Source organism: Babylonia areolata, chromosome 24, assembly GCF_041734735.1.
Source record: "Babylonia areolata isolate BAREFJ2019XMU chromosome 24, ASM4173473v1, whole genome shotgun sequence".
In the NCBI taxonomy this organism is placed as follows: Eukaryota; Metazoa; Mollusca; class Gastropoda; order Neogastropoda; family Buccinidae; genus Babylonia; species Babylonia areolata.
The window spans coordinates 22,656,527-22,669,026 of record NC_134899.1 but is presented as its reverse complement, the minus strand read 5'-3'; the positions used below and the strand labels follow the sequence as shown (position 1 = coordinate 22,669,026).

Below are 12,500 nucleotides of genomic sequence, written 5' to 3'. Positions count from 1 at the left end.
ATATCTTCTCCATTCTATCAAACAAATAGTTTGTTTTTTTTTCTGTTTTTTTTGTTTTAAAGAGCTTCTGGTTATCTGTTTTAAAAGGGAAGGCAGATTATTTCGGTTTGAACCACCATCTGGTATTGTAAGTTTATGAAAGTGTCTATTGCTGTTTATTGGAAAGTTATCTACAATACCAGGAGGAGCTGCTCCAGTAACTACTTAGTGCCTAAACAGAGCCTTGTTGCATTCTAGTCTTAGATACAGTGGAAGAATGTTCAATGATTTATAATCAGCAGTGGTTATTGAGCTGGATTTTAAAAGAACTAGTTTAAGAGCACGTTTATACAATCTGTTTACAATGTTTGCACTAGCTGAATCCCATACTGTCAAGGCATAATCTACAAATGATTGGATATGTGCTTGAAAGAACTTTTTAGGAGCACTGATATTAAGAAAATGTTTAATTTGAGATAGCTGAAATACTTTTTGAGATATTCTTTTACACAGATAAGCAACATGATCGGACCAAGATAGATTATTATCAATGATTATACCTAGAACTTTATGCGATTTTACTTCCTCAATTTTAAATCCAGGGAGAGAAATTTGAATTGTTTTGACGTTTTTGTCTAGTTCAATACACATACCTTTAGTTTTCGTTGCATTGAGACACATGTGATTAATTTCAGTCCATTTGGCCAAATTGTTCATACTTTCTTGTAATTTTGATGTCAATATGTTTATGGATGAATGATTGAAATGAACTGAATTGTCGTCTGCAAATAAATCACAAACCGTTGTTAAATACAGAGGCAGATCATTGATATATAGTGAGAATAATAACGGACCAAGGATAGACCCTTGTGGTACACCATATCTTATAGTCTTAAAATCTGATTTAGAGTCATTAATACTAACTAGCTGCTTTCTGTTTGATAGAAATGATGAAATGAGCTGAATCGTAACTTGAGATAGTCCATATATAACTAACTTCTTTAATAGGAGAGAATGATTAAATTAATGACATCAAAGGCTTTTGAAAAATCCACTAAAACTACTCCTGTTAGTTCATTATTATTAACATTTAAAAGCCATTTATCGACCATTTGTGTCAGTGCTGTGTGGCAGGAATGACTTTCTCTGAAACCAGATTGCTTCAAATGAATCAGATTAAATTTATTCAAATGGGAACATAAATGTTTTTTTTAATGTGTTTTTCTAATGGTTTTAATAGACTGGAAAGAATTGATACTGGTCTGTAATTTGACGGATTTGACTGGTCACCTGATCTGAATAATGGAATGACTCTTGCTTGTTTGAAACATAATGGAAAATATTTTTTGTCAATGCAAAGGTTATATATGTCAAGGTATCTATTACCACTGGGGCAGCTAGCTATCTTAATGATTTTGCCATCCAGTTTGTCTAGGTCTCTTGTATTAGACTGCTTTAAGGACAGAGAGAGAGAGAGAGAGAGAGAGAGAGAGAGAGAGAGAGAGAGAGAGAGAGAGAGAGAGAGAGAGACATACGCCCACACATGCATGGATGCAAGCAAATGTGCATATCTGATTGACATCCTGCCCCCATGAGAGAAAGAGAGAGGGTGAGAGAAGAGAGGAAGAGGCATCAAAACAGAATCCCAAAGACTTTAGGCCTTATTTTGTGTCCATACAGAGTATTTTCAGAGAAAGTGAATTTGTAAAAGTTTACCACACATGTACACACACACACAAAGGTTGGGGGGAAGGGGCATTGTTTGATTCACCAAATAATACAGACACAGGGTTTTAGTTAAAAAAACAAACAAACAAACAAACAAACAAAAAAATCATACAAGTTTTGCTGGAAGGTCTTTGTCTTCCTGAATGTTTCTTGCCACCTCACGGCATCGATGTAGAAAAGTGGCATGGGTGCTGGATGGGAAGATAAGGGGAGCATATCCTGTGATGACAGCACGAAGATTGCGGACTTTGTCCATTTCTCTGGGATCATCCCCGACATAGTTAAGTGCGAGGTCCACAAACACTTTCAGTTCCTTCATGCCATCTGCAAAAGCAAAGCATTCTTGATCGCATGTTTCCATGGTTATAAAAGTTAACACTGCATATGTTGTCTTCCACAGTGTCTGTCAGTAGAAATGGCCAAGTGAATCAAGTCATATAAATCATGTCCTGATCTAGTCTACAAGGGAAACCTTTCGCAAAGAATCTTGAGGTCATAAAAGAGCAAACTGACAGGAAACGTATGCCAAATTTACTTTATTTCTGTTGTATGTTTTTTCCACTTAAAGTTTTATTGATTTTAAATGGACTTTTCCATCATATTTGGAAATAAAATTTTGTCCAGTACATTTTGCATGCACATATTCACAAAAATATGCACAAGTGTGTGTGTATGGGCATGTCCCAAGTGTACAGATCCATCCTTTTTCATCTTTTTTATACCTTCAGGTGTATTTGCTTTCCTATCAATGTGGGTTTTCCTGCAGAATTCTGCCATGGACAACTCTTTTGTTTCTTTGAATTCTTTTATGTGAATGCAGCACATCTACATGTAGGCTCAATTTATTGTCTCATCCAAATGACCAGTATCCTGACTAGCACTCAAGGTCTAGTGAAGGGGGAGAGAAAATATAGCTGAGTGTGGACTCAGATTCTCTTCCTTCCAAGCAGAGACATACCACTAGACAATCACTCAACAGTGTGTGTGTGTGTGTGTGTGTGTGTGTGTGTGTGTTTTAACAATGGTGATATTTTTACATCAGGCTTGATTTGACTGCTGTGTATTCTTATGTTGTATGCTATCTGCTATCTTTATCTTTACTGTTCTGCTTGTAACCTGTATGTACCAGACACTTCACTACTCTCTATTTCAATATCTGAGACAATAAAGCGATCTTGATTCTCATTCTGTAAAGCTTGTAACATCAAATCTGCATACTACGGCAAATTACAAAGAACAGATAACAGTACATAATATTCATATTTATTTGTACACACACACACACGTGCGCGCGCGCAAAATAAGTAATTAGTCTTACACAGACTTTAAACATCAGAGACTTTAAACACTATACAGAAAAACAATATCAAAGCAAATGACCTAATCTGTTGATGAAAAGAATGTACTTCAAGCAAAGAAATGATAAATGAATAAACAAACAGCAAATGCTAAACTCTTAAGCAAACATTATATACCTTGTTACCAGACTAGTATTCAGCATAAAACAATGCAGTGTCTTTTTCAGTAATGTCTAAATACTTGACTTTCTATTCATTTATCAACAAAAATTCAACCCAGCCCACCCAGAAGCATCAGCTAACCTCCAGCCATAGTTTCTCGGACCCATTTGACAAACTTGCTGCAATCTCCACTTCCAAACTGTTGGAAATGTTGTACACTGTCCATTGTGATGTCCTGCAGAGCTTCAGAGGTTCCCAACACAGAGGGGTCCAGGCTACTGATGGGTTTGGACACATCCTGCATGATGGAAAGGGGTGGGAGGGGACTGTGCTTTATTAACACATATTACAAAAGCAAACAATGCAAACCAAAACTTGACTAAATCTAATCTCTAAAATTAAAACAAAATTCATTGTTATACGAGAGTCCTCTCACCCTGTTCACCTTCCCTAAAGACTGTTTAAAGACTGGGATTGGAATGCAAATTTCCCATCACACTGTAAAGTGAACTAAGTTGCAAGAATCGTATGTGCTTCTTTCAGTGTCATCATCAAATATTCAAGCTAACAATAACTATTGTATGTAAATGTCTGAATGAGCATAGACCTGCATAACAAATTTTCAGGGACACAATAAAGTAAAAAGAAAGATGCTGATAACCATCTTTTTTATGCTTATGTGTTATTTGAGTTAAAAAAATATACTCCATCTACTCAATTTTTCTATTCAACTTTAACTTAAGACTTTCATGAAAGAAACAACTACATATTTCACTCAGTGTTTCCTTCTACAAAACACATATAAACACAAATCAGTGAGAGTACAACATCTGTTATTTTATCTCCAGTCTAATATGATTAAACACATGCAGTATCAGTATCAGTAGCTCAAGGAGGCGTCACTACGTTTGGACAAATCCATACATGCTACACCACATCCACCAAGCAGATGCCTGACCAGCAGCGTAACCCAATGCGCTTAGTCAGGCCTTGAGAAAGAAAAAATAAAATAAAATAAAATAAAATTAAAATAAATGAAAATTTTTTTTTAATAGAATAACAAAACAAACAAACCAACCAACCAAAAAAAAACAAAAAGAAAAAAAAGAATAAAATAAAAAGAAATAAGTAAATAAATAAATAAATAATAGATGAATACATAAAAAAGAACTACTACTACTACTACTAATAATAATATTTATAAGGCACAAAAAAATGATGAAGTCAACTGTAAGCGTACAAAAAAAAAAAAGGTAATAAAAAATAAAGAAATACATAAATAAAATAATATAAATAAATAAAAAAGACAACAGTGATGATAAATAAGCAAATAAATGTAAAACATGCAGACATACATTCACACGTACACACACATATGCATAACAGATATGCAACAAACATGCAGTTTCACAGATATGAAAGCACAATCAAATACACATAAACGTATATGAGCCCCAACACACACACACACGCACACATTACCCTGCACCCCCCTACCCCCTCCTCCACACACTCATTTCTAGGCTACGTATTGCAGCTTCCATGGCACACACACACACACACACACACACACACAATATTCTTTCATAAAACAAGGGAACAGTCCTTAACCTGAACAGTAGGTATGTAGTCCTTAACCTGAGCATGTTATCGTTTCACTGGCATCTCACATGAGACAAATATGTTAACTTACTGAGGGTGTATACTTTCCCTGTGACCTACATTATAAATGGCCAGTGTTAATGTCAAATTATTTTTTACCAGAAGCCTGTAACATTTATTTCACACATAAGTTCCTGATATTTGTTCTGAGAATATTTCTAATATGAGATAAGAAAAAAAAAAATGATGTGGTACATATATTTTGGAGGAAACATAAATCATTTCATACTCACCACTTCCTGAAAACTGCGAATGTTCTCCGTGTCCCCTGAGAAGCCAAAGTCTTCTTTGATACGGCACAGGATGCTGGCAGCCTCTCTCTGGGTGTTAATATTGGACAGACACAGGAACTGCTGCATCCTTTGGTTCACCCAGTCATTTGGTCCACCCTCACACATGTTCTCCATCTCTTCGTTGCATTTCTCCTTCCATTTGTCATTCCTTTCTATTGCTGAAAAAAGTCTCCCTACTTCTTCCACACTTATTTGTCCTTCCCTCATGGAATCGCTGGCATGTTTCCACTCTCCTTCTGCTTCATGCCACACAGACATCAACACCTCCCAGAATCTGCTGTCTGGGGAGATGTTCTGGTCTCCAGCACACCTCCGTAGCATGTTATCAAATACTAAAGAATTCAGCCTTCGTCCAAGTTGAGGCAGGTATTGTCTAAAACGTTCAGGAACAGCCTCCATGTGGACAGTAGGCAAGTACTCTGTAACCTTGACATTTCCTGGATTTGCTGGCTGCTCACAAATGTCCTTTACCTTCATTCCACTCAGGTTTCCAGTTTTTTCTCTGAAGTTGTCAAATTCTTTCATTGCGTCATCTATTTAAAACAAAAAACAAACAAATCGTTATGTGAAAAAAATGTTATTGGCTTGAAACAAACTTTTGGTGTTTATGTGCATACAGGTGTGCATGCATTTATTCAGGGACATAAATGACTGTGAGTGTGGAGTTATCTGCTCTTGGTACACTAGCATTCAACATTATTTTCAAAACCCATCAAGCACACTGAACTAAGAAACAATTTCTTTCTTTATTAGAAAGTTTTTCCCCTCCTTTCATATATGTACCTAGTATTCTAGATACAAAAATTTCAAGCAATGATAGCAAGAGAGTGTTGCTACATATTGGTAAATGATGAGATTGAAATAAGTTTATTTCTCTCATTGCATTTTTCATGCTACTACTACCACTACTACTATTTCATATCCATGAAACCAAACTTTCAAAGAATACTCCATCATTTATCATGCACTTGCAAATGTCACACAGATACAGAAATCAGCTCCCTAGAACAAATCAACACACCCATATCAGACATGAGGACATACATCAGTTCAAGAGATAAAACCCAGATAAACACAAACCCAAGCTGAAAGACATGAAGAGCACTGTGATCAAGACTAAAAGATTGCCTTTCCAAGACTCTGTACCCAAATCTACCCATGTAGGTAAGACTGACATTCCCTTCGAGATCATGCAATAAAATCCAGGTATCATTCTCTGTAGTGATATGTCTATGGACAAGCATGTTTCCAACGTCTGCAAGTCAGGATATACAGAACACAGAACTCCACAACATCACTTCCATTCATCACTTCCTGTCTGTTGACACAACCAAAACTTTCATTTGTACTTTTGTCTTTTCGAAATCATTTTGTACTCAAAATGTCCTGAGTGCAACCATACTTGGCCTCTTCTTAAACAACTTCACTGGTTGCCAATATAGTCCAGGACTGAATATAACTCTCCACACATTGTTTAAAAGCTTTCTCTGATTCTCTCCACTGTCTTCATTCGAACAAGACAATTACGTTCACCATCGGATGGTCATATTCTCCAAATTCCTGGTTAGTGTAAAGTCCTTCAGTTAAAGTTTTTTCGCATTCGCCACCCCACCCAGTGGAACTCCATTCCAGATAAATTAAAACATTCTCTGTCCATTCCAGCTTCAAAACCAAACTGAAGACTCATTTTATTATAACTTATTTAAAGCAATGCAACAAAACTGTCAAAACAAATAATACACACCTGTCTTGATGAAATTCTGGCAGGATCTCAGTAAGCAGACCACATCAGATGCCAAACTTTGAAATGCTTCAAGTTCTTTGGCTCGAAGGTCCAGAGCTGCAACAGCCTTTCCCCCATCTTCAAACACAGCCTGGACAACTTCACCAAACCTGGATCTATGTTCATCACAAATAAGCCACTGAAGTTCACTTATCTTGACTTGTCCACTGATGATTTTGTTCTTAAAATTCTGCAGAAATGTCTGGATTTCTTCAATTTTTTCTGCAACCTCCTGGCTGACCAAAGACTGCCCATGTCTGTCCTCTGGAAGACAACATTTATCAAGTTTCATTCCTATTCAGTGCAAATGCAACAATTTAACATAATACAGTAGAGAATCCTTCATTATTTTACGACAAGAGGCAAGATATACACCACTTAAGATGAACACAGGAATTTCAGAACAGATCAAGATCATGCAAATACTGCACAACAAAAACAAACAAACAAACAAAAAAAACACACACACACAAACCCCCCCCCCCCCACACACACACACAATTGATTAGATGAACAAGCCACCAAGTATGTTTTAAATAAAACAAAGGAAAGATATACCAAGTCACTTTGTCCCAGAGTACACATTCATGAGACTGAGTGCTGAAAAACAAAATTTTACCAGCAGTTCCTCTTAACTTTTTCATATACTGATAGTTGACTATACAACATTACTATACAAACATTTCATATACTTTATTGATAAGTGAACACTCTCTGTGTCTAGACTGTGGAGATGATAACCTGAAGTCTTAGGACTTGTCCTCTGGTTGGTCACTACGTCTGTATGATGATGGCTCAACCCCTGTTGCCAAAGTGGACAGCCACACCAATCTCTAGCAATTGCAATCTGCTATCATCATGTCTTGTGGTGAAAGGTGTGGATCTGCTCCAGAGAATTAAGTGCTAGCCACAAGATCAGTGCCAGGACAGCAGCCAGATCTGGCTACATGTAAGTAAGGCCCAAACATCCTCATTCATCCCTAGACTCCTGGCTGTGAGAGCACAGAGGTTTCAGTGGGATTAAACCAGGTTGAGCATGACAAGAGCGCCCAAATTTGCTCAAGCGCATGCTATTTCCTATTCAACAATGGGCAAGTTCATATCTAGGTGGTTCCAACTTGACGTTGCTGTCACCCATTATCCTGTGATCAAGGGTGGAAGCAAGTTGAAAGCAGCAGAGGACATGGACAGTATGTGCCGTGACTGGTTCAAGGGAGAAGCTGAATCTACTCTAACTTCTTTTTTATTACTTGGCACACAGTGAATTGGGGTTGATGGATGATTGTCCATCTACTGCTCTCTGTGTCAGAGGCTGAGGCACGCAACATTTATTTGTTGCCCTCTTACCCTTTCCAGTCTTGTGGGGTGACTTACTGTGTGCGTTTTTACCCTCGGACTCCTGTTTGTCTAAAAAGAATGTAATTAATATTGCCCTCAGACAGCAGAGCTGGTGGCCTCAATGTGGAAAGCCAGTCAAGAACCAGATGGAACTGCACCACCTGCAGCTGACTATGGCAGAGCAAGACAATGCATGTAACGATACACATGATTGGCATGGCTTTGACCAGGAACTCAATTCTAGAGTTGAGATAAGGAGAGGAGAAAGGAACTAATAATGAAAAATGATAAATTGAAGGGATCAAAAGCTCTGGTAGAGAAGGGAATGTGAATCACATAAATAAATAAAGACAAGAGGGAAATCACACAAAGTGAGTGGAAAAGGTTAGTGATGGGACAGAACATAAACATGGGCATCATTATGTCACTGTTGGTTTACATAATGAATAAGAGAGCAGTAGTGCTCAGTGCTGAAGGGAATCAAATCATGCTGATTTGCTGAGCTAGACCTAAGACTGGAAGTCCATCTTAGTGCTGCATTAGCCACATGAATTGGTCAGCAGAGTCAACCTACTGGGCAAAGCTTGCACCAGTTTGACACAATAAATATGTAATGCCAAACGTGAATGTTTATCACAGTGAAAGTGCTCACAAAGAAATTGTTCTTACTTCTGTAACTGCGCAGGAATATCACCATTGGTTTCCATGTGAACACAAGCTCTAGGTAATCTTCAGGTGAATGGACAACTCTCCTGCTGCATTTTGCCTTGAACATGTCAGACAGGGGAGTCTGAAGTGCCGAGTGAAAGAAGTTCGGAGTTTGTAAACATGCTTCAATCAGGTTCAGCTCCTGCAATAACAAAGACAGTCAGCTGTTCTGATATTTTGCACTAAAACAACAACAACAACAAACCAACAAAAATACAATATGGTAATGCAACACTTCGTTTTCTACAAAAAACAACAACATGATATAGAATAAACAACTAAACAAGATGTGGAAAAACAGAAGAAGATGGATGATCACAATTTACATTTGTCTTTCAAACATCACATGTTAAATCACTAATCTTTGTGGTTTTAAAAGCAGTACATGGATCAAATCTTTCCTGACAGACAGAAAGCATTTATTGTGTTCATGATCTAAGTTGGGATTCAATAACTTGTCATTTTGGCACAAACCCTGTATTAATTCTCATCTACACCATCTCTCCATCTAGTCTTGTTTTTTCTGTGTGTGAATGTGCAAGCACGCGTGCGTGTGTGCGTGCGTGCATGTGCAAGGGTATGCACAAGTGTACATATGTGTGTGCTTACTATAGAAATTTCAAATTTCAGAAAAGGACATAGAGCCTATATCAGAATAACCTGGCGCATGTTAGTTTCATTGAAATACCCATAATTATAATAATTTAAACAGCAATTGCACAGTGACAGACCAACACAGCATAGCAGACATTTTTGCTCTATTGTCGACAACAGTTGACCAACTGACTGACACGCAGTGCCTTGATCATCAAATATTCCCTTTTTTTTTTAATTTTGATATGTGATTGCTTATTGGGAAACTTACTTTCATACTATTTCAAAACCATACTTTCATAGTGTTCAGGCGTTAACCGATACGGGCGCATTAGCGGAGTGGTTAATGTGTTGGACTTTCAATCTGAGGGTCCCGGGTTTGAATCTTGGTAATGGCACCTGGTGGATTAAGGGTGGAGATTTTTCCGATCTCCCAGGTCAACATATGTGCAGACCTGCTAGTGCCTGAACCCCCTTCATGTGTATACGCACGCAGAAAATCAAATATGCATGTTAAAGATCCTGTCGTCCATGTCAGTGTTTGGTGGGTTATGGAGACACAAAAATGCCCAGCATGCATCAACCACGACAGAATCATCAGCAAGTTGATGTTGGTCGTGCAACGAAAAGAAGAAGAAGAAAGCCATTATATAAAGCAGATTTTCATCAGTGGCACCCAATGTCATACTGCAACAACCAGTTTGGGCTACAAATCATTCAACTGAAATTTGTGTTTCTTGTGCTCACTACTTCATCAATTATCTCTTTTATCAGATTAAAATGTTGTGAATATCAAACATGGAAACAACTGTGCAACCCTCTTTTATTCTATACTATAAGGGTTTGCCTAAGTTAACCTGATCTATTTCCATGAATGATGCTGATTCTATGCAATAAGTATTTTTTCTACTCTGAACTTGTTAAGAAGGCTCAATTTCAGGTAGCTTGAATTAAGTTTATAAATCAATCCTTTATCAATGCTTTATCTAATATTTTCTAGAAAGGTTGTGTTGAGCTCTTTAATTTACGACCAATTCAATGCAAATCAGTTAAAAGATTGCTTAGAAATTTGTGCCTGAACAGGTACAAAGTGTATCCAAGTGATCAGCTGGCTACAATGACTGCTTCATGCATGAGCTGTATAGCAGACGCCTTTCTCGCAACCAACCAGCTGGTCTACAATGACTCACTCATGCGTGATGCCATTTCAAATTCGAATTTGAAACGAAAGCTGTTAGGCTTCCGGCTGGTCAGAATCACCAGTGTTGTGATTGCGTCCACACACTCAGTATTCCCACACAATTAGCTGTCTCACATTCTACTGTTAAGTACTTCATTTTAAATGTGCTGATCTTGTTTTTAAGTTAGTAAACTTTGTCAGAACAACTGCGTTGTTGTTCAGTCACAGGTCTTATCATTGTTTGATGTAAATATTAGTAGCAGTATTCTATTTCATTCTTTCAAACATCAATCAGTGACGTCTCCACTCACGGATAGTTTATTCGACTGTTCTAGAACATTAGGAATGACATTCTTTCTCATTTACTCACACTGATGAAGATTAGGCTGAACTTATCCTGCTTTCAGCGGATACGAATGTTGAACAGAAACCATGTTTACTGTGTTTATGTTTGACGCAACTGGATAACTTGTGTGAGTTCATTTGCCAGCTGAAGTCACTTGGTCAAGCCATGATAGTTCTTCCAATCATTGTATTGAGCACTGACTTACTATTTGGTACCTCAGTTTGCTAGTATCTAATATCAAAAGGGCGAGGGGGGGGCAGGCGGGGGGTGGGGGGGGGGGAGGGTGTGTGTGTGTGCATGTGTGTTTTGAGTGCATTAGAGTTGAGCCATAGTTTATAACGGTATATTATTTATTGGTTCAGGGTTTACTTTGTTGTTATTTGTTTGTATTTGGAATTGTTTGTATAGGAATAAAACTTTATTTAACTTTCCATGTCCCAGATTCCTTCTGTGTGAGAAAGTAGGTCCCATCCCAGAAGGGTTGGAGTGAACACTATCAAATTCTGATAGTTTGAAGCTTTTTTAACACATGGGTTAGCAATGAGTGAACCATAAATGTGTGTAAGAACAACAAGGAGTCTAAAATACATGAAAACAGAAAACTACAAATGTTGCTGTACCTTATGTACACATTGGCCTTCTGTTCTGCTCTCTCCCCTTTTCTTGCAGAATCTAACTCTACAACTACCCCCACCCACCACTCTCTCTGCAAATCATCACTCTCACTTTCATTCTCATAAAGTAAACCATCTGACAAGATTCTGTCACCACAAGAACTAACTTAATTGCCTTCAGTGACATGTAAAACTTCTGCAACATTTTGGGTGCCAAAATCACAAAGGCAATACACTGCTGATTCAAACCATTTGTACTTTGTCATCAACCATTTTCAAAGCATTATTGTAAATTTTTGAGAGGGTACTGACGATAACATCCAGCATTTACCATGAAGAGAGTGACTGGCTGATGCTCCTCACATCAAGCTTTCTGAGTGGTGGCTTTTGGGAAACATCAACTTTAAAACAGAACTGAAAATTCCTGAAAAGATGTGGATGCATATCTAGTTTCAGTTTCTCAAGGAGGCATCACTGCATTCAGACAAATCCATATACACTACACCACACCTACTAGTCAGATGCCTGGCAGCAGCATAACCCAATGCGCTTGTCACGCCTTGAGTGCATGCTTATATATCTATATCTATGTACCTGTCAGAGTGGATTTCTTTTTACATAATTTTGCCAGAGGACAATACTGGTTGCCGTGGGTTCTTTTTCAGTGAGCCAAGTGCGTGCTGCAAACAGGACATCAGTTTATCATCTCATCCGAATGACTACATGTTCAGTTTGATTTTCCAGTCAAACTTGGGAGAAAGGGTAAGAGTGGGATTCGAACCCACACCCTCATGGACTCTCTTTTTTGTGGATGA

At 37.8% G+C, this 12,500-nt stretch overlaps 1 protein-coding gene across 3 annotated transcripts in view; it reads right to left on the bottom strand.

Annotated features, from left to right (window-relative positions):
• Positions 1-12,500, bottom strand: part of LOC143298824 (E3 ubiquitin-protein ligase RNF213-like) — a 232,974-nt gene that overhangs the window by 163,450 nt on the left and 57,024 nt on the right. For all 3 annotated transcript variants that reach the window (XM_076611814.1, XM_076611815.1, XM_076611816.1), the window contains exons 15-19: positions 8,913-9,093; positions 6,867-7,169; positions 5,063-5,655; positions 3,309-3,465; positions 1,820-2,031 (exon numbers count right to left, since the gene is read on the bottom strand). In XM_076611814.1, coding sequence (XP_076467929.1) covers positions 1,820-2,031; positions 3,309-3,465; positions 5,063-5,655; positions 6,867-7,169; positions 8,913-9,093 — 1,446 coding nt within the window. The remainder of the gene's footprint in view (positions 1-1,819; positions 2,032-3,308; positions 3,466-5,062; positions 5,656-6,866; positions 7,170-8,912; positions 9,094-12,500) is intronic.